At 45.0% G+C, this 23589-nt stretch overlaps 1 protein-coding gene across 1 annotated transcript in view; it reads left to right on the plus strand.

Annotated features, from left to right (window-relative positions):
• Positions 1-14304, plus strand: part of LOC122560397 (sodium/myo-inositol cotransporter 2-like) — a 63632-nt gene extending 49328 nt beyond the window's left edge. The window contains exons 12-15 of the mRNA XM_043711029.2: positions 2559-2727; positions 8013-8228; positions 11892-12030; positions 14090-14304. Of these exons, the coding sequence (XP_043566964.1) occupies positions 2559-2727; positions 8013-8228; positions 11892-12030; positions 14090-14295 (730 nt within the window). The 3' untranslated portion in view covers positions 14296-14304. The remainder of the gene's footprint in view (positions 1-2558; positions 2728-8012; positions 8229-11891; positions 12031-14089) is intronic.
• Positions 14305-23589: the final 9285 nt, after the last annotated feature.

Raw genomic sequence — 23589 nt, forward strand, 5'->3', positions numbered from 1 at the left:
GTTGAAGTTCTAAATTGGAGAAAGGCCAATTTTGACGGTATTAGGCAAGAACTTCCGAAAGCTAATTGGGGACAGATGTTCGCAGGTAAAGGGATGACTGGAAAATGGGAAGCCTTCAGAAATGAGATAACAAGAGCCCAGAAAAAGTATATTCCTGTCAGGGTGAAAGGGAAGACTGGTAGGTATAGGGGATGCTGGATGACTAAAGAAATTGAGGGTTTGGTTAAGAAAAAGAAGATAGCATATGTCAGGTTTAGACAGGATAGATCGAGTGAATCCTTAGAAAAGTATAAAGGCAGTAGGAGTATACTTAAGAGGGAATTCAGGAGGGCAAAATAGGGACATGAGATAGTTTTGGCAAATAGAATTAAGGAGAATCCAAAGGGTTTTTACAAATATATTAAGGACAAAATGGTAACTAGGGAGAGAATAGGGCCCCTCAAAGATCAGCAAGGCGGCCTTTGTGTGGAGCCACAGAAAATGGGGAAGATACTAAATGAATATTTTTTAGATTACTTACAGTGTGGAAACAGGGCCTTCAGTCCAACAAGTCCACACCAACCCGCAACCCACCCCCCTACATTCAACCCCTTCACCTAACACTACGGGCAATTTAGCATGGCCAATTCATCTAACCTGCACATTTTTGGACCGTGGGAGGAAACCGGAGCAAACCCGCACAGACACGGGGAGAATGTGCAAACTCCACACAGAGAGTCGCCCGAGGTGGGAACTGAACCCGGGTCTCTAGCGCTGTGAGGCAGCAGTGCTAACTACTATGTCACTGTGCTGTCCAGGTACTGCCTAGATTTGCATCAGTATTTACTGTGGAAAAGGATATGGAAGATGTAGACTGTAGGGAAATAGATGGTGACATCTTGAAAAATGTCCAGATTACCGAGGAGGAAGTGCTGGATGTCTTGAAACGGGTAAAGGTGGATAAATCCCCAGGACCTGATCAGGTGTACCCGAGAACTCTGTGGGAAGCTAGAGAAGTGATTGCTGGGTCTCTTGCTGAGATATTTGTATCATCGATAGTCACAGGTGAGGTGCCGGAAGACTGGAGGTTGGCAAACGTGGTGCCACTTTTTAAGAAGGGCGGTAAAGACAAGCCAGGAAACTATAGACCAGTGAGCCTGACCTCGGTGGTGGGCAAGTTGTTGGAGGGAATCCTGAGGGACAAGTTGTACATATATTTGAAAAGGTAAGGACTGATTCAGGATAGTCAACATGGCTTTGTGCGTGGGAAATCATGTCTCACAAACTTGATTGAGTTTTTGAAGAAGTAACAAAGAAGATTGATGAGAGCAGAGCAGTAGATGTGATCTATATGGACTTCAGTAAGGCGTTCGACAAGGTTCCCCATGGGAGACTGGTTAGCAAGGTTAGATCTCATGGAATACAGGGAGAACTAGCCATTTGGATACAGAACTGGATCAAAGGTAGAAGACAGAGGGTGGTGGTGGAGGGTTGTTTTTCAGACTGGAGGCCTGTGACCAGTGGAGTGCCACAAGGATCGGTGCTGGGCCCTCTACTTTTTGTCATTTACATAAATGATTTGGATGTGAGCATTAGAGGTACAAGTTAGTAAGTTTGCAGATGACACCAAAATTGGATGTGTAGTGGACAGGGAAGAGGGTTACCTCAGATTACAACAGGATCTAGACCAGATTGGCTAATGGGCTGAGAAGTGGCAGATGGAGTTTAATTCAGATAAATGCGAGGTGCTGCATTTTGGGAAAGCAAATCTTAGCAGGACTTATACACTTAATGGTAAGATCCTAGGGAGTGTTGCTGAACAAAGAGACCTTGGAGTGTAGGTTCATAGCTCCTTGAAAGTGGGGTCACAGGTAGATAGGATAATGAAGAAGGCATTTGGTATGCTTTCCTTTATTGGTCAGAGTATTGAGTACAGGAGTTGGGAGGTCATGTTGCGGCTGTACAGGACATTAGTTAGGCCACTGTTGGAATATTGCTTGCAATTCTGGTCTCCTTCCTATCGGAAAGATGTTGTGAAACTTGAAAGGGTTCAGAAAAGATTTACAAGGATGTTGCCAGGGTTGGAGGATCTGAGCTACAGGGAGAGGCTGAACAGGTTGGGGCTGTTTTCCCTGGAGCGTCGGAGGTAGAGGGGTGACCTTATAGAGGTTTACAAAATTATGAGGGGCATGGATAGGATAAATAGACAAAGTCTTTTCCCTGAGGTTGGGGAGTCCAGAACTAGAGGTTTAGGGTGAGAGGAGAAAGATATAAAAGAGACCTAAGGGGCAACCTTTTCACACAGAGGGTGGTACATGTATGGAGTGAGCTGCCAGAGGATGTGTTGGAGGCTAGTACAATTGCAACATTTAAGAGGCATTTGGATGGGTATATGAATAGGAAGGGTTTGGAGGGATATGGGCCGGGTGCTGGCAGGTGGGACTAGATTGGGTTGGGATATCTGGTCGGCATGGACGGGTTGGACCGAAGGGTCTGTTTCCATGCTGTACATCTCTATGACTCTATGACTAAATGAAGTTCCCGTGTCATTCCTAAATGTGATTTTCCATTTGTTTCAGACTGTTTGTGCTGGTACTGGTGGTGGTGTCTGTTTTGTGGATTCCTCTGGTGCAATCAAGCCAAGGAGGTCAGCTCTTCATGTACATCCAGTCAATCACCTCCAACCTGACACCACCAATTGCAGTGATCTTTGTAGCTGGCTGCTTTTGGAAACGAACTAATGAAAAGGTGAATAGTTTCTTCTGGCGGTGACTTCACAGTCTTCCAAATACCCAAATTGGTAAAATTGCTTTCAGACTAGTCTGTCCCAGGATTAATTTTTGATCTGGTCTAAATTAGCTAATACTGCAAGATCAATGGGAATAATTGCCTCAGTCTATTCCTTCGAGAGGATACAGAACTGAAACAGAGGTAATGAACCTCAGTTACTTGGAAAAATTAGATTATCTGGGATTGTTTTCTTTATGGCACAGAGAGTTAAGGGGAAATAAAATAGAGATGGTAAAAATAGTGAAGTGATTTGATTGAGTAGATAGGCAAAAACTGTTTTCCACAGGCAGGACAGTCAATAACTTGGTTTAAGGAGGAGCTAGGTTTAAGATAAGATAATTAGTAAAAAGAACCAGGTTGGAAAAGCGAAGAACTTTATTCTCAATAGCGAGTTGCTGTAATCTCGGATATAATGCTTAAATTGATGGCGGAAGCAGATTCAGTAGTGATTTTGAAAGCAGAATTCCATACATACCTAAAAAGGAAGAATTTGCAGGCCATGGTGAATGAGCAGGAGACTTGGATTATTTTGGTAGCTCTGTTAAAGCTTCCACACGATGTGCAGAATTTCCTTCCCTGTAAGGTTCAGGTCCATATTTTGTTGAAATTTGCGTCACATGTAGACAGGGTCGTTACAAAGGGGTTGAGCATGCTTGCTTTCATTGCTCAGACCATAGGGTATTGAAGTTGGGGCGTCATGTTGAGATTGTACAGGATGTTGGTGAGGCTCTTCTGGAGTACTGTACAGTTCTGGTCAACTTGTCATAGGAAGGATGTCATTAGGGTTCAGAAAGAGAGGATTCAGAAAGAATTTACCAGGATGTTGCTGGGAATGGAGAGTTTAAGTTATAAAGGGAGGCTGGAATAGGCTGTGACTTTTTTCACGAGAGAGTAGGAAGCTGAGGGGTGACCTTGTAGAGGTTTATAAAATAGATAAGATGAATGGTAAAGGTCTTTTTGCTAGGGTGTTGGAATTCAAAACTTGGGGCTGTATTTTTAAGGTGAGAGGAGGAAGATTTTAAAGGGAGCTGAGGGGACAACCTTTTTACACAGAGGGTAGTTGGTATGTGGAATAAACTGCCAGAGAAAGTGATGGATGCAGGTACAGTTACAAAATTTAAAAGACATTCGGACATGTACATGAATAAGAAAGGTTTCGAGGGATATGGACCAAAGTGGGACTAGTTCAGGTTGGGAAACTTGGTCAGCATGGATGAGTTGGACCAAAGGATGGATGAGTTGTTTCTGTGCTGTCTGACTCTATGGCTCTTTTGCACCTTAGACAAGGTTGACATCTGAGCTGCAAAGTCTGATTCAAAATTGCCAGTTTCAATGTAGTGGGATGTCTCAAACTAATAGTATTTCACCTGGATGTAGACACCATGGTCCAGGTATTTACTGGGAGGGACTGGGCTAGTTGTTGGGGAGGCCGTGCAGAAATCAATATCACGCTCTCAACTGAATTTTTAACTTCATTTCCTGGATACAAAGCAGTCAGATTGTGGGGTATTATTTACAATAAGGGACTGGAGCAGAGAAGGAAAAATAATAAGCAAGGAGAGAGTGTCTAGCAAGGGGTGTGAGATGGTCAGAGAGGAATCAGGTGGCCCTTTGGGAGAGGGAAGCCGTCAGAATGCAGAAGGGAGGCTGATTCCAGCAGATCAAAGTTATAGAGTTATACAGCACGGAAACAGACTCTTCAGTCCAACACGTCCATGCCAAATAGATATCCCAAATTAATCTAGTCCCAATTTGCCAGCATTTGGCCCATATCCCTCTAAACCCTTCCTATTCATATACAGAGGAATCTCGATTATCCAAACAAGATTGGCGGGCACTATTTTGTTCAGATAATTGATTATTTGGGTAAGTGATTTCCTCTGGGGCTCAGAGTTTTCTGGGAATTCTGCTCCCTGTTCAGGAGACTAGGCGAAAGACCCCACCCCTCTGTCTGCTCCCACCCCATCCCCCCCGCCCCCAACCGCGTCCAACACAGCCCCGCCCGCCTGTCTGCTCCCACCCCAACCGCCCGCCCCCAACCGCATCCAACACCGCCCCACCCCCGTCTGCTCCCACCCCAACCCCGCTCCCAACCGCATCCAACACCGCCCCACCCCCGTCTGCTCCCACCCCATCTGCCCACCCCCAACCGCATCCAACACCGCCCCACCCCCGTCTGCTCCCACCCCAACCCCGCCCCCAACCGCATCCAACACCGCCCCACCCCTCCGTCTGCTCCCACCCCAATGCCCCCGCCCCCAACCATGTCCAACACCACCTCGCACCCCCGTCTACTCCCACCCCATACCCCTGCCCCCAACCCCGTCCATCACCGCCCCGCCCCGTCTCTCCCACACCATCGCCCCGCCCCCAACCCCATCCAACACCGCCCCACCCCCCCATCTGCTTCCACCCCATTGCCTCCGCCCACCAACCCTGTCCAACACCGCCCCACACCCGTCTGCTCCCACCCCATCCGCCCGCCCCCAACCGCATCCAACACCGCCCCGCCCCCATCTGCTCTCTCCCCATTCCCCCGCCCCCAACCGCATCCAACACCGCCCTGCCCCTCCGTCTGCTCCCACCCCAATGCCCTGCCCCCAACCATGTCCAACACCACCTTGCACCCCCGTCTACTCCCACCCCATACCCCTGCCCCCAACCCCATCCATCACTGCCCCGCCCCGTCTCTCCTACACCATCGCCCTGCCCCCAACCCCGTCCAATACCGCCCCAACCCCCCGTCTGCTCCCACCCCATTGCCTCCGCCCACCAACCCTGTCCAACACCGCCCCACCCCCTCGTCTGCTCCCACCCCATTGCCTCCGCCCACCAACCCCGTCCAACACTGCCACACCCCCCCGTCTGCTCCTACACCAAACTCCCCGCCCTCAACCCTGTCCAACACCGCCTCGCCCCCCGTCTGCTCCCACCCCATCCCCCCGCCCCCAGTCGCGTCCAACATTGCCCCGCCCCCCCATCCAGCCGACTGCTCTCAACAGCATCCATCACTGCCACCCCCAGCTCAACCCCAACCCCATCCACTCCCACCCCACCCCCAGCCGACCCCCAATCCCGTCCACTCCCACACTGCCCCCCCAGCCCAGCCCATTCCTGTCCAAACCTGTCCCTCCCGCCCGCCCCCCAACACCGCTGCCCCAATCCCACATCCCCGTCCATCCCCACCCACTGTCTGATCCCTGTCCACGCCCCCTCCCTCCCCTCTCCGGGGCAGTCAGACTGTACACCAACAGTACGACTGCTGCTGCCTTTGTGGGGTAATTCTCCAAATAGCGCACACACACACGCACACACAAAATTTGACACGTTCTACCTCTGCCCTGTACAGAATAATGTTTGAGAGATTGTTTGGGGAAGAGGAGTTTAGGGTACGCCCCTGTGTAGAACTCCAGGGAAATTGCGGGGGGGGAGAGAGAGAGGGGGGGAGGTCAGTCATTTAGAGACGGTGCCTGGACAATCCAGGACTGTTCTCAACAGCATTTCAATGAGCCGAGTTCATTTTAAATCATTGTACCTGTCAGGATCAGGATTGAAACAGATCGTTGACATAATGTTTCTATCGGGACCTTGAGATCCCCTTCAGATAATCCAAAATTCGGATAATTGATATTTGGAGAATTGAGGTTCCTCTGTACTCATCGAGATGCTTTTTAAATGTCGCAGTTATACCAGCCTCCACCACTTCCTCTGGCAGCTCATTTCATACACGTACAACCCTCTGCATGAAAAGGTTGTCCTTTAGGTCTCTTTCATGTCTTTCCCCTCTCACCCTAAACCTATGCCCTCTAGTTCTGGACTCCCCCACCCCAGGGAAAAGACCTTGTCTACTTACCCTAGCCATGCCCCTCATGATTTTATTTTTGACGATAAATTGGAGAAATTGAGACTGTATTCTTGGAAAAAGGAAGGCTGAGAGGGGATCTGGTTAAAGTATTTGCAATCACGAGACAACTGGACAACATAAAGAGGGAAATATTTTGTGAATAGGTCAAGAATGAGAAGGGAAGCATTTAATATATTTAGCAAAAGTGATATGACAATAATTGATAATGAGAGTAAAGTCATGCAACAAATGGTTATCGTCTGGAATATGCTGTCTGAGTGTGTTAGATTCTGGATTAGTGGTGCTGGAAGAGCACAGCAGTTCAGGCAGCATCCAAGGAGCTTCAAAATCGACGTTTCGGGCAAAAGCCCTTTACCTGAGTGTGTTAGAGGCAGTTCCAAATGAAGCACTCAGAGATAACAGGATTGCTATTTGAAAAAGAAGCACATGCAGAGGGTGAGATGCTCATGTGGAGGCCCACTGAGCTGAATGGCTTCCTGCTGTGTTTGAATGATTATGTGTTTCTGTGATTATACTGGTTTCTGGCTGCAACATTATAGTGACAAACTCAGATGGTCAGAAAGGGCAGCAATAGAGCTGCTTTTAGGTGTCTGCACCATACTTAAGGAAATGAACCACTAAAAGGCTGTGCCCCTGTAATATATCCTGGTTTTAAACGTATGCCTGATAAAGAATGGGATTAGCTGGGATGCCTTCTGTAGTCAAACCAATATTTCCCCTTTCAGCTCCAACATGAAAACCCGGCGTGGTATAAAACGCTGAATGATGTTCAATATGTTTGATCAAATTGTTCAGGAACAGGAAAAAAAGTAATTTTCAAAGTCAATTTAACACTTCTTCCAGTAAAGTGGCCGTGCACTGATACAACAACAATACATCTTCACCTTGAGAATTAATGTCCCTATCTTGCTGGTGCCTGAGAACAAATCCCGTGTTAGCTTTGAAGAAAGGCAACGCCCACCGTTGGATGCTCCAGCATTTTTTTGTGGCTGTTATATGAGGAAGAGGGGCTCAGAATACTGTCTGCTAGTATTTCCAATGAGGAAATCGTTCTAACATAGGGAATGAAAATTAATCATAAACCGCGGAGGAACAGCTCTCTATCTCAATCAGAAACAAATTACACTGGATTCCTGTTCTCGTTAAAAGTCACCTAGCTCAAACATTCACTCCACTCCTTTCTCCATAGAAGCTGCCACATCTGCTGAGTGTTTCTAGCAATTACTGCAATAGAAACTCCATCTCTGATCGAAGCCTTAGTGATAGGGTAAATTTCCCAAACTCCTGATGTTTTAAAAGCTCCTGTGATCGTTTACATGTGAATACCTCATTCAATATTTACTGAACTAAGGCGCTAATATCTGACTTTTCTGTACAGGCTGCATTCTGGGGCCTTGCTGCTGGCATGTGTGCTGGCATAATCCGGATGATTTTGGATCTCATTTTCACTCCGCCAGCATGCGGCAGTCCTGATACACGGCCGGTGGTTGTCAGAGATGTTCACTTCCTGTACTTTTCCCTCATCCTCTGTCTCCTTACGCTTATTGTAGTGGTGATCGTCAGTCTCCTTTCTAAACCTCCACCGCCAGAGCAAGTAAGTGCTTGTAAAATACTTTGTTGAACTGTTCCTTAACTCTAGTGATTCCATTTCACTTATCGTGGAATAGCTAAGGCACAGAGGATTGTGACCGTGCTGGCTCTCTGCAAGAGTAAATTGGAGCCCCCTCACCCTCACCAGTCTCCCAATACCTTGCAAATGCTTGCTTTACAGACAATGACCCAATTCCCTTTGGTATAGCCCATGATTGAATCTGACTCTGCCCACTCCACTCTCAAAGGGGTTCAAAATACCTCTTGGTGCAGTGTGTGCTAATGCATTTTGAATATCAATATAAAAAAAAGATCAGATTCACTAGTTGCTTCTGCTCTGTCAACAGGCCATGCCTACTAGCCAAATATATAAGCACTTCCTAAAAAGAGCTGCTGTGAAAAAACAAAGAAAACCCAAGGCCACAGTGCCCAGCATCGAATTAACTTCATTTCAACAGAGCAGGGTTATGTTCAACGTAACTTGCTGAGTGCAGAAGATCCCCATTTTTATCTCAAGAGTGTTTCATTGGCTCAGATCATCAAGAGCAGTCCATATTTAAATGAGCAGCTAATCTAACTTCCAGCAGATTTGTTATAAACTGGGCAGTTGGTTGTGGTGGCAATCGGGAAGAATTTTATTGATAGTGGTCACAACACAGTACGATTTAAGTTTAAAATGGAAAAGAAAAGATAGCCTGAAGAAAAGATGTTGGATTGGGGGAAGGCAGATTTTATTCAAATAAGGCCAGTTCTGGCCAAAGTAGACTGGGAGCTGCTACTTGTGGGAAGATATTCCTGAAGAAGGGCTTATGCCCGAAACGTCGATTCTCCTGTTCCCTGGATGCTGCCTGACCTGCTGCGCTTTTCCAGCAACACATTTTCAGCAGGGAAGATATGCAGCATTCAAACAGGAAATAAGGAGAATCCCTTTCAGGTGAAATGTTGGAACGACAAGCCCAGAGAACTAGGAGAAGAAGGAAAAGTGAGGCTCTTAGCAATGTCAAGGGAGTGACCCAATCAAGGCCCTGGTGGAATGTTGAAAGTGAAGGGGGGGTATCTGTAGAAAGCAACGAGGAGAGCAATGAGGGGGCATGAAGGAACAGTAGTGGATAAAATTACTGAGAATCCCAAGATATTCTGTAAATAGATTGAATGGAAAAGGAAAACTAGGGCACTCTGTGCGTGGAGCCAGAGGATATTGGTAGAATGTTGAACACGTACTTCACATCTGCCTTCATTCAGAAGGAGGATGTCGTACAAAATCTGGGGAGAGGGATTATGAGGGTCTTGAGTAGATTGAAATAGGGAGTGAGGAGGCATTGGTGTCTCTAGCAATTTTAGAAGTGGACAAATCCTCAGGTCCAGAGGAGTTGCATCCCAGGCTGCTGTGGGCAGCAGGGCAAGAAATTGCAGGAACTCAGACCCAAATTTTAAATTCCTGCCTGGCCACAGGGGAGACACCAGGGGACTGGAGGACAGCTAATGCAGTTTCACTTTTCAAGGAGGATGGTAGAAATAAATCAGGGATATAAAGATCATTGAGTCTCACATCAGCTGTCGGGACACTAGTGGAGGAAACATTGAAGGAGAGAATTCATCTCCACTTGGAGGCAGGGTTTGTTCAGGAACAGTCAGTATGGTTCTGTCAGAGGGAGATTACTGGGGAGCTGATGGCATGGTCATATTAGTACTTGTCTGTTAATGCAGAGAAAGTGAGGACTACAGCTGTTGGAGATCAGAGTCAAGAGTGTGGTACTGGAAAAGCAGGTCAGGCAGCATCCGAGGAGCAGGAGAATCAATGTTTCGGGCATCCCAAGATGTCGATACCCCTGCTCTTCGGATGCTGCCTGACCTGCTGTGCTTTTCCAGTACCACAATCTCGACTGTTAACCTAGAGATCCAGGTAATGTTCTGGGGACCCGGGTTTGAATCCTGCTATGACAGATAATAGAATTTGAATTCATTGAAAATCTGGAGTGAAGAGACTAATGATGACCATGAATCCATTATCAATTGTTGGAAAAACCCATCTGGTTCATTAATGCCCTTTGGTGAAGAAAGCTACCATCCTTACCTGGTCTGGCCTCCATGTGACTCCAGACTCGAAGCAATGTGGTTTACTCTTAATTGGCTTAGGGATGGGCAATAAATGCTAGTTTGACGAGCAATGCCCTCATCTTGTGAATGAATAAAACCAGATCACACCTAACATTTTCTCAGGTCACCAGGTGTGTGGACGAGGGTAGTACAGTTGATGTAGTTTGTATGGATGTCAGCAAAGTCTTTGAGAAAGTCTTGCATGGAGACTGACAAATAAAGTAAAAGCAAATGAGATCCAGGGTAGCATGGCATGATGGATCTGAAATTAGATGTGAATATGAGGGGGATAATGATGCAACGATGGCTCAGTGGTTAGCACTGCTGCCTCACAGCGCCAGGGACCCAGGTTCAATTCCAACCTTGGGCGACTGTCTGTCTGGAGTTTGCACATTCTCCCCGTGTCTGCATGGGTTTCCTCCGGGTGCTCCAGTTTTCTCTCACAGTGCAAAGGTTAGGTGGATTGGGTCATTCTAAATGTCCAGGGATGTGCAGGTTAGATGGGTTAGCACATGGGAAATGTGGGGTTACAGGGATGGTGCGGGGATCTGGGTGGCATGCTCTTCGGAGGGTCAGTGCGGCCTTAATAGGCTGAATGACCTCTATGTGCACTGTAGGTATTCTATGATAATAAGAAAGTTCATGGATGGTACAAAGATTGGCCAGGATGGTTAACAGTAAGGAGAAAGGTCTTAGTTTACAGCACAATAGGTTGGTCAGATAGGCAGATCAGATGGAATTGAACCCTGAAACGTGTGAGGTGGTGCACTCTGGAAGAAGTAACAAGAGAAGGCATACTCGGTGAATGGAAGGGCACTAGGAACCTCAAAGAAACCAGAGGGACCCTGAGGTGGCAGAACACAGTAATAGGGTGGCTAAGAAGCATGTGAGACACTTACAACTGAGATGATAAGAGCGGGGAGATCATGTTGGAGCTGTCTAGACTTTGGTTAGGCCATAGTTAAAGTACTGTATGCAGTTCTGGTCACTGCACTATCAGAAGGCTGTCATTACACTGGAGGCAGTGCAGAGGGCACGTTGCTGCTGTTTAGCTATGAAGAGAGGCTGGATAAGTTCAAGTTGTTTTCTTTGGAGCAAAGACATTGGAGGAGAGACCAGACTGTGGTGTATGAGATCCTGAGGGGCATGGACAGGATGGATAGAAACCAGCTGTTCATCTTAGTCAAAGGATGAATAATGAGGGTGTACAATTTTAAAGAGAAGGGCAGGACATTTGGAAGGGATTTGAGAAAAGGTACTCCACCCAGACATTGATAGGAGTCTGAAATGTACTGTCTGGGAGGGAAGTAGAGGATGGAAACATCACAACCTCTATAAAGTACATGTACTATCATAACATTCAAGGCTATGGGCCAAGTGCTAGGATGTGGGATTGGTGTAGATAGGTCATCACAGACTTGATGGGCTGAAGGGCCTCTTCTGTGCTGTATGACTCAATGATTGTATAAGGACTGTGCAGTGGTCACTCCTACAGATATTATCCTTTTTACCCTCAATCAGTTTTGTCTTCAATGGATGTGTGATGCTCTGTTTCAATCTGCATTCCCAGATCGCTCAGTTGACCTGGTATACACGCCATGCCAATCAATTGGAACCTCATGACCAGGGTGATCTTGTCATGGTTCAAGGGTCAGATACGACACTAACGGAAAATATCACAAATGAAGACTTGGATTTCTCCTTGGAAGGTAGGCTAGCCTTTGCATTCACCTCACTGCATAGCACCTGGATTATAGCATCATCCACACAACAGAAGGATACTGTTACTGTTAATTACAATGAGAATCTGGGCCCCTCCCAAACTGACTTAATCAAAGAACTCTTCTCTCTATTGCTTACTAGACAACTGAGCCACAAAAAGGTAAATGGAAGGCCAGTGCTAAGGCCCCTTCTTACTCCTTAAATAAAGAAGCAAACGTATCACATATGTACCATCAAGCTCCTTCACTTCAAAAGTGTACACTAAAGAACTCTTAGACAATTTTGCAAAGTTTTTGCGGGAATGCAAAGGACAAGATTATTTATAATGTTTGCTGAATTGGTTACTACTAAGCATAGATTCAGGATTGCCAATGAAAGGCTGAAATGGAAAGATAGAAAAAATAGATCACAGAAATTGTTCTGGTGAATGGTCACAGACCTGAAAGCCAAAACTGTCTTTCTCTCCACAGTTGCTGCCTGACCTACAAAGTACCTCCAGCATTTTCTGATATTTCACATTTTCACAAAATGTAGTATTTTGTTTAGTTTTTCATCATTGTTCGAACAAATTGTTATTTTCACAAGTAGCTAACCGAGTAATTTTAACTTAACATACCTGACAGGATACTGATTGAAACAGATTGTCCTGTTTTAAAACTCATCTAATTTTACTTACACTTGAAGTTTCCCCTCCAAGCTGTTGTGGGTAAATCACCATAAGTTATGTTTACTTATACAGAAATCCTGTAAACAATCAAATATTCAAATGGTGATTTAAACTTTATTGCATGTAGCAACCAAACTAAGACCATGTTAAGCATCACAACCCAACTTGGTTATTCCTCGATTAATGGTGTAACTTGGCCAGATTCCACTAACCGTATCTGTCTCTACAAGTGTCCAGGATTCGACCCTTGTAAAGTCAATATGTTCTTTGAAGGTCTCTGAAGGGGGAGCTCTGCTGTTCCATTCTTATACAGACTTTTCTCCTTCAGATCTGTGATGTGATATATTGATGATTCTTTTAAAGTCCTTTCATCCAAATCACTGCAATTTTGCAACTTACCTTCTTGTTGGAAGTAATTTCCTTGTTCCTTATTACATTTGGCTTTAACTGTCTGTTCGAGTCCACAACTTTCCTGTGATGCACTCCTTAAATTTTTCGGCAATTCAATCCTTGTCCTTTATGGTATTAAAGTATCCACTTTATCAAGCAGGCATCCAAACAGTTTGTCTATATATTCTCAACCCTCTCTTTTCCCAGATATGGCTATTTGCTTTCAATTCCTATATAAATGTGTCCTTGTCCTTTAGTAGCTGAGTCCAGACAGAGTTATTGCTACTTCTTTCTGTGTAATGGTTTATCTTTGTTTCTTTCGATCTATGAAAAGTTATTAAAGTTCTGAAGTTTATAATATTATAAAACCCCACACCATCCTGGCTGGGAATTACATCACTGCTGCTTCAGTATTGCTGGGTCACAATGCTGGAACTCCCGCCTGGACAGCGGTTCGAGAAGCCAGCTCACCACCAACTTCTCCAGGGCATTTAAGGATGGCATTAAACACTGACCCATCCACCAATGACCACATTCTGTGCAATTGAAAACCAGTTGTAGTTGTATCAGGAGGTGAAGTTGTAAAGAGCAAACACAAGTAGGCCGTATGATGTAAGGCAGTAAATAATCCACAGGATGAATGCAGACTTGCTACTCCATTTAAAGAAAGGTCACTGGTGAACACAGTTCCAGTGTCAATGTGAAAAGGGGAATGTAGCAGGTCTCTTAGTTTGGTTTCATCACTAAACTGTCACTGTTTTTGGAGGCATGGAGCATTTCAAGCCACTGCCCCTTCCTTCTGCATCTGGCCGTTGTTTCAATGGGTAGGTGGGGAAGGATTGGAATGAGATAAAAGAGGCAGGATAATCACCACAGGTAGGAATGGGGGGGAATGAATAGAGATGACTCATTTAAAATACTAATTTAAGGATCAGAATATTGACTATAAAAATTTCAAAATTAATGGTAGTTATGCTTATGTTTTGCAGGTAAAAGGACAATGAAAGCAAAAGCATTGTGCGTGTTGTTGTGGTGCCTTGGGATGGAAGAAAGACAGATGCATATTTCTTTTGTCGACACTCAAACCCGTTATATTGGCTCACTTTATGAAGAGCCCCGCCTGCGCTATGTCGTCAATGCTAACTTACTCCTTTGTGTGGGTGCTGTTATCTTTCTTTACAGTTATTTTGCATAAGACAATAAACCAATCATATGTCTACAAAATGACACTGTCAATTATTTATTTGAAACACACCACACACCTCAGTGTGAACTTTGCCTTTTGAGTTTTCCCAGCAATTCTTGCTTTGTGTTCCTCATCCAGTGTGTTAGATACTGGAGGCAGACTGCTCAGAGTGAAGTGTGACACCCACGGCCATCAGAGTTTACTCCCAGCACCTGACTGAAGGAAGATTTTTAATACTGTTTTGATTAAGTTTAACACAGCCTTTTTTTTCAGTTATATATAATATCTCTAAAATGCCTTTCTTTATTAGCCAGAGACTAAATAAAACTTTAATAGTTTTCATAAAAAATATTTAAAGTGTATAAAGAATGTTCTCACTAGATTGTCAAAGAGGGAATAGGTTCAGTTCGAAATGAGTGCCTGAGACCATATGTTTACAATTCCTGCACCATGTGGACAAAGTTCAAACTCACACAACACCAGGTTATAGTCCAACAGGTTTAATTGAAAGCACTAGCTTTCGGAGCGACGCTCCTTCATCAAGTGGAGGTGCAGCGCTCCAAAAGCTAGTGCTTCCAATTAAACCTGTTGGACTATAACCTGGTGTTGTGTGACTTTTTAACTTTGTACACCCCAGTCCAACACCGGCATCTCCAAATCATGCACCATTTGGGAAGACACAGGGACTACGCTGTCATTGAAAGGGAGAGAGTTAGAGAGTCATACAACACAGAAAAGGCCCTTCAGCCCATCAGATCCTCACCCACCTAACAACACTAACCCTAACTTCCAGCACTTGGCCCAGAGCCTTGACTGTTATGACATTTCAATGTACTTTTGAAAGGTTGTGAGATATGCAACCCACTCTTCAGCAGCATCTCCAGCTGCTTTAGCTTATGCTCAGTATTTCAAAGTGTGGGGAGCAGCTGGAGTCACTGCACATCTTCAGGGTTGCTAAGAGTTTCCTGGACCCCTTATTCCAAGAAAAGGCCAGTCCTTGGGCAACAAACAGTCAGGACAGTATCTGGGCAGCTTTCAGGAAGACAGCAAGAGGCAGGAAGTACAGGAATCATCAGAGTATATGCCAACTCTTAAACAGCTGCTTGGCATTTGAACTGCTGGGATTGATGACACTACAAAAAACTGCAGTCCAGAACATAGCATCAATGGGCAAGGGTCTCCACAATGGGGAACAACGATGTGCAGAAATGCAGTCACTAAAGGAGGTTCCATGGTTAACATGCCAGATATTTTTATTGCCATTGTCATAAGGTACGCATGATATGTTGCCTTCCCGTGCCAAGGTTAGGGCATCAGGGAGAGAATGCAGAATATTCTGCAGGAGAAAGGGAGTCAGTTATAAGCTGTGCTACACATTTAAATGATGACATAGAAAGGGCATGTATTAACACATTTTCAGGAAGTAGGGAGGAAATCAACAATTGAAAGGTGCAATCTCTGGATACTCCCAGTGCCACACTTTAGTGAAACTAGAAACAGAATGATGGAGCAGATGAAGGTGCAGCCTAGGGCCTAGAGTGTGTGGGAAGGCTTCAGACTGGTGAGATTGGTGGGCATTGAGAACAGTCTGGGGAGGAAGGTATCTTTCAAAAGGGATGTCAGCATTTCAACAGGATTGGAAACAATTTCTTCACTTGGATGTTCACTAATTCAGTTGAGTGGATTGGTTTAGATTAAATTAGCAAGGGGATGGATGACAGCAGTGGAATAAAGGGCTTAACGTAAGAGTATTGATTAGTACTAGAAGAAGTAGTTCTATACCAGAAAGGTGTAGACTAAGTAGAACAATGAGGAATATAAAGATAGAATTACAATGCATGTACATAAATGCTCAAAATGAAATGAATAAGATTAGTTAGCTACAAGCACAAATAGCCATGTGAGAACATCTTGTCGTGGTCATGGCTAATGGAAGATGAAAACTTAATATGCAAGGATTTAATTCGTTCAGAAAAGGTAGGGAAGCATAAGAGGCAAGTAGGGTGACAACACGGAAAATATTGTCGTCATAAAAAGTCGGAATATCCATGAGGGTTCAAGGACAGAATGCATTTAGTTAGAGATGGGAAAAAAAATGGTTTCATCACATTACTGGAGATGTTCTATAGGCAGCTAAATTGTGAGGGGGAGATAAAGGGGCAAAACTGCAAGCAAACGACTGTGATGTATAAAAACCTTGAGTCGTAATACTGGAATACTTTAATTAGAAAAATTGGGATTGCGTTAGACTAGTGGGTAATGAGGAGGAGGAATTTTGCAAATATGTTTGGAAGAACTTCCTTGACCAGTGTGCCCTGACTCACCTAAGTAGGCACTTCTGCAAGTGGTAAATGAGGTAAGTCAAGTGTCTGTGAGGGAGCACTTGGGCAGGAATGATCATCATTCCACAGGATCTTGACTGAAAGGCAGGAGAGCAAGGACAACACCAAAGTAGGATGTTTAAATGGGAAAAGGTCTAATTTTGACGGCCTGAGAATGGATCCAGTCGGGGTAAAATTGAACTAAAGACGCCTGGAGGAGGAATGTCTCAAATTCCACCTTAGGACCCTTCAAATACACACGATAAATGTGGATTTCAACAGCTTCCTCATTTCCCCTCCCCCCACATTATCCCAGTCCCAAGTCTCCAGCTTGGCACCGCCCTCCAGACCTGTCCATCACTCCCCCTTCTGACCTATCACATTCTCCCTCACCATCATCCACCTATCGTTTTCTCAGCAACCTACCCCCCCCAACTCCACCCCCTCCCATTTATCTCTCAGCCTTGGCCCACAAGCCTCATTCCTGTTGAAGGGCTTATGCCCTTATTCTCCTGCTCCTTGGATACTGCCTGACCTGTTGTGCTTTCCCAGCAACACACTCTCGACATGGGGTTGAGTTTGTGCCAAGTTCCGTGGACAGGGTAGGACATGACCTCAATATCATCACCAAGAATGATTGTGTGATTTTTAATTTTGTCTACTCCAGTCCAACACTGGCACCTCCAAGTCATAGTGACTAAGAATGGCTCAGTAACACCATTGCAAACTGTTCTGGCTAAGTCCCAGAGGAAATAAAGCCTGGGCTGAATCTGTAGCAAGTGGTGAGAGAGCCACAAGAGGGAAAATGGTACTTGACGTCATTGTCACTGATCTGGTTGATCCTGATGCATCTGCCCATGACAGTTTGATAGGAGAGACTCCTTGTGGAATCTAAGATCCGTCTTCCCAATAATGATATCTTCCATCGTGTTGTATGTTGTATGGCAATAACTTTATGCTAAATGGAATCTACTCTGTCGATTTTGAAAAACTTTAACAGTTCAAAACAGGGCATTCATGGGATCCTGTGACTGCAGCAGAATTGCATTCAACCAATGTATCAACAAAAATGCTTACTGTAAAGACAATCGGCCCTGATTATATTCCCAACAATTGTGCTGAAGATCTGTTCTCCAGAATAAGCCACAAGTCTAGCCAAGCTATTTCAGTAGAGCTGCAACATTGGCATCTATCCAGCAATACAGAAAATCGTCTCAGTAAGTCTTGTATATTGAAAACAGAAAAATATTCTACCTTGCCAATTATCATCCTATCAGTAATGTAATAAAAGGTGTCATCAACACTTTTTTTCTCCAATATCGTATATCCCTTGATGGGTTTAAGAGAATAGAAATCTATTAATTTCAGTCGTGAACCTATATTATTGTCAGTCTTCGAGGGTGGACCATTCCGAAGATTCACTAACATCTGGGTGAAGAATTTCCTCCTCTTCTCAGTCTGAAATGGCCAGTCCCTTACTCTGAGAATGTCCTTCCTGCTTCCAGAGCCCTCATCCGCTAACATTTCTTCTGCATTTACTCTGTCGATCCCTGCATGTTTGTATAAGATTACTTCTCATTCTTCTAAACTCCAGAGAATATTGAACTTTTCCACACAGGACAATTGCTCCATGCCAGGAATTAGTTTGGTGAACTTTTGCTCCACATCCTCTATTGCAACTTCATGCCTTCATTGGTATGTAGGGCAAAACTGCACACACAACCCCAAGGGTGGTCTCACCAAGGCTGTATATAATTCCATAAAGATACCTTACACTCAAATCCCTATCTAACAAAGGCCAACATAGCATTTACCTTCTTAATTGTGACTGTGATTGGATCTCAATTTTCAGTGGCTCATGAATAAGCACACCCAAGTTCATCTTAAGTTCCACATTTCTTAGCCTCTTACCATCTAAGAAATACTCTTAAGGGCTACATGTTATAGTTTTTTGGTTAAGTGCGGGTTGTGTCGAATTTTATGGAAGGTTTTGATGTTGCGAGTTCTTGAGTTTTTTCACCATATCTTACCAAACATATCTCATTAATTACCCACCCGCGTGGCATCTCACTCCTCCAGTACTTTCCCTAATTTATCACAGGGCATCCCAAATCAACCCATCACTCACCAGATATCCTGAAATTGACTGACATTCCTGGCACCAGTGCTATCTTTAAAAGCCCATTGCACATCTGGACAAATACTGTCAGTCAAAAGCTGCCCCGCACGGTCCCCTTCATTGTCCTGGACATGGCAGGCAGGGGAAATTAGTGCCACACTGTGTGGGCAGAGTCCTCAAAGTAGGACATCCTCTTCCTCTTGGCATGACAGCAGGTGATGCCAGCCTTGTCCAATGCTGCCATCTGGATTAAAGCAGTTCCCAGCCACTTGGGAGAAATGTCCAACACCGTGAGAACTAGGTCAAGAACCTTCTCGACTCCACCAGCATAAGTGTCACTGACTTCTATCTGATGTCTCACACCCATTTCCATCTCTGTTACTGTGCCAACCTCCCACCAAGGTTCATGCTCTACCAGTCTCACTATTGGTTTCCTTATTCGGCATCATCAACCCCAACACCCAGCACCACTAACCTGTATGCCCCCTGTATTACCAACCCACTTCATCAGGAGATTGCCCCACATGCATCAATGGTAACAGCTGTGCCACCCACTTTCATCCCCCGTAATTGTCTCTGTTTTTGTCATTTCAGGAGGAAAGTGGGCAAAAAGTGTCAAGTTGGCTGCCCTACATTCATCTTCACATCTATTAAATGATGAGAAACCTGGCTGTGACTGGCCCAAATGGCTGACTGATATTGTCCAAGTCCCTGGTATCAGATGCTGTGTTTGATTTACCATGTCAGGAAATGGCTGAGAAATCCACAGGATTTGTCTTTATTGCATTTATTCTTTGATGTGCTCTGTGGGATATTTTACCACAGTTTATCTGTTATCCATACTTACCTCAAATTAATTCCAGATGTTAGTGTATAAGTGGTGTACAATAGGTTTTTTTTACAATTCTACCCCTAGTAGAGTAAAGTTAATATTATTTGTTGAAAATTGTGAAATCGTGTGGCTTTATTCTCTTAGCAAGTACATGTGATGTCAAATTGTATAGTTTCAACAAAAAAAAATTACTGGTCCCGAGACAGATTGTACCAACAAATTTGGCAGTCAGTCAGGGATCATCATTCTGGAGAGCCTTGCTGGAGTATATGGACAGTGCCCCCTCATCCTTCCTGGAGTCTGGATCACTTTAACAACCAGAAGCTTACTGAAAGACCACTGATGTGCTCACATGTCTTCAGCTGTAGCTTTTGTTTGTGTGAATGGTTTGTCAGCTATGTCCATAAAGGAAAGCCTTTGTCTTTAAGGCCACCTGCTGCCTCTGCTTGGAGGCATGGAGACTGAAGATAGAATTGGCTGGTACAGAACAAAGGCATCCTGACTGAATATTGAGGGAATGGAATCCATGTCAATTCACAAATATGCCTGCTTACAAACATACAAAGTAGGAGCAGCGTAGGCCACCCTGCTCTTCGAGCCTGCCCACCCTTCAATTAAACCAGTGATGGTCTGGGGGCAGTATACACCAGCGAGGATATGCTGAATGAGGTTTCCTGGGACAGCTTGAACATGTAATAAAGCCTGAGTTGATTGCTAAAGGTTCTTGTTACAGTGGTTCTAGGGACCAGGAACTGTTTTGGGATTGATTCCTGATTGCCACAATGGGTACAATCTATGGCTGTTTGAACATTCAGCCAGGGCTGAGGGCCCTTTCAGTTGGACAAGCCTCATCAATAACAAAGTGGATGCAGCTGGTGGCTCCCTTCAACAGTCAGCTTGGAGAGGCACTTGTGCACAGAGGAGTTTGAAATCCTACAGGTTTCACCTGGAGAACCCCAGGGACAACTAAGGGCTGTGGTGATCTTGACTGCCATTAGCATTCTGCGGCCATTGTGTCCAGGTCCTGGGTCAGGAAGATCCGCACGTTAGCAATGACCTACTGTGAAAGTCAGAGCAGCTGAAGCACTGGTGCAGAAAGCCAGCCATGTGTCTGTTTACCACGTGTGAGTGTATCTCCTGCTGTACTGGAGCTGTGCTCTACGGGCTGCAATTTGGCTGCAGAATAGGCTGCTATTACCTCTCTGTTAGTATTGTTCCTGCTGTACATAGTACTGAGGGGGTTGCTGCTCTTGTCTGTCATCTAAGGTGGAGCTGCATTAATCCATGCTGCTGTAAAGAGTAGATTCAAGTTAAAACCTTCCATAATAACAGAAATGACTTTCAAAACCTTTGAAATCTCAAAAGCAGTGAAAACGCACTCTGAGAGCAAGCCCTCGGAGTAAAGTGATTTCACTCAGACAAAGAAACATCTGACATAGCCTGCATTTAAAGGTTGGCAGTTATTGAGCTCCAGAAATCGCTGTGCTTTCGCCTTGTTGACCCTGACAAGTTTCAACAGTCCAGGAAACCGAAGCACTGCCATTAAGAACTAGAATCCAGCATGAAACCTTTGATTAATTTGCATTTTATATATTTAAATCTCAGATGCCCTCCATTCTCAAGCGAACTTCCCACGTACTTAGAATTGAGTCCAGCAGGTAGTGGACATGACCGAACACTCCCACACAGACTGACAACTAACCTCCCCCCCCCATCTCATTTCACCCCAATGTATCGCCTAAAATACATACATTAATTCAAGGATAGAGTTCTGTGGACAAAGAGGAAACTAAAACTAAACTGACTCTTGATTGAGAATCTATAGAATGTTCACTGGAATTTTTTATTGTGATGTGTTGCTGCTGTTTGCATTTGAATGTAGATGTTGCTAAACGACAGATTCGTGTACAACTTGTCGCTATTTTCCCAAACTTAGTGTGAATACTACCACAATATTCAGGAGCAGGTAAAACCTGGGAAAGCAAAACTGACAAATCGTTCTGAAATTGGCGTCCAAAGGTCACCAGACAATTGAAATGACTTCAACAGCTTTCAGTGTCAGTCACGCATCCACCTCCACATCTCAAAATGAGAAACTGGCAGCCGTGGAGAGAAATTCTCTGTACATGACTCTTCATGACCTGCAATGCTTCCTCAACAAGGTATGTCACTATATGTTGGTGGTTTCAAAGTGTAGGTTCACTTAGAGGTAAGTGTTCGTCACCAGAGAATGTTGTGTCTAGCACCTCAGGCAATGACTTTTCAAAACCTCCAGTAGGAAAAAAGTTACTGGACTTTGCCCAAAAGAGGAGTCAGAAACCTCAATCCACTCCAGGACATCTGAGCAGGAGTTCCTCAGGGCAGTGCCTCAGGTCCAACCACCTTCAGCTGCTTCATCAATAACATGTCCTCTCCATCACAAGGTGAAGTGGAGATGTCTGTTGAGGATGGCACAGTGTTCAGTACTATTTATGACTCCTCAGAGATACTGAAGCAATATTTCATGGGGTGTGGACGTCACTGGCTAGTCTGGCATTTATTGTCCGGAACAATTGTTTGGAGCACCGGGGAATCTGTGATGAGTACCTCATTTCTTGACTCCATTTCTTGACCAGGAGTGTGATGGAATACTTCCCATTTTCCTGGGCAAGTGTAGCTTCAACAACACTGAAAAATCTTGCCACCCTCCAACGCTAAGCTGGCCACTTGATCATTCTGCTACCAGCACCTTAAACTTCATTCCCTGCGCCACTGGCACACAATGGCAGTCACGTCTACCATGCCCAGTGTTACTGCAGCAACTTGCTCAAGCCTCCTTTGACAGCACCTTCTAAACCCACAATGTTAGATCTTGTGCGGGGATACAAGGGGAGAGGAGGCATTGCTGCAATGAGAGGTGATGTCTATGAAAGAGGAACCAAAAATGTCTGACTGAAGGAGGGATATGACAGTCCAATGAAAACTTGTGGAGGACGGAGATAGGAAACTGGACTACACAGGGAAGGCCAATGTCTCCAGACAATAAAGCAAGCTTGATTCTGGGGCGATCAAGGGTTAGACAGGAAAGGACAAGTGTGAGGTTCTGCGAATCATTAGTAACAGAGGGAGAGGTAAAGATGATGGATGGCAGGTGGAGGTTAAATTAGGGCAATGTGAATGTGTGATGTGATGGGTGGGGCCAGGTGCTGACTGAAGGAGGGGGGGGATGCTCTAGATTGAATAATAATTGGTCAAGAATAGGTGGGTTGGGAGGATGGTCCCCAAAGCCAGGGTGAAGGGTGATGGAGTGAAGCTCAAAGGTTCAAAGGATGGGTGCAGAGTGATGGTGAAAATCCACAATCTATCAGGGGTTGGGTTAACAAGGGTCTGGGAGGATACCTGGGAGGTTTGCAACAAACTCCTCAAGGATCGCTGCTGGCTGGTAGGAAACAGATGCCTGTCTGAAACGTGGATTTATGTCCCCAAGAGGGAACTGGGGGGCTTAAACTTCCTGCTCATCTCTGCCACAGGATTGGATGGACTCTGTACATATGTAATGATTCCTATCTCTGTCCTCCACAAGCGTTCATTGGGCTGTCATATCCACTACTCATTCAGACATACTCGATTCCCTTTTCATCACCACCACCTCTCATTCCATCAGCAGTTCCACCTCTGAGCAGTGCCAGAGTGCCAAATCCTTCCAGTTTTGTATTGCAATCCTCAGCATAAGAAGATACTACAAGACCATAAGGCCATAAGAAACAGGAACAGAAGTAGGTCAGTCGCCCTCAATGAGATCATGGTTGATTCGAACTTCCTCACATCCACATTCCTGACCTTTCGCCATAGTCCTTGGTTCCCTGACTGATCAAGAATCTATCTATCTCAGCCTCAAATATACACATGGACTCTGCCCTCATAGCTCTCTTTGGCAATGAGCTGCAAAGACTCTCAACCCTCTGAAAGAAGAAAGTTCTCCTCATCTCAGTCTTAAATTAGTGCCCCTCTATTCTGAGACTACACCCTCTGATCCTATACTCTCCCATGAG

This window comes from Chiloscyllium plagiosum, unplaced genomic scaffold (assembly GCF_037043375.1).
Source record: "Chiloscyllium plagiosum isolate Xiang-an unplaced genomic scaffold, Cpla_swu_hap1 HiC_scaffold_20, whole genome shotgun sequence".
Lineage (NCBI taxonomy): Eukaryota > Metazoa > Chordata > Chondrichthyes > Orectolobiformes > Hemiscylliidae > Chiloscyllium > Chiloscyllium plagiosum.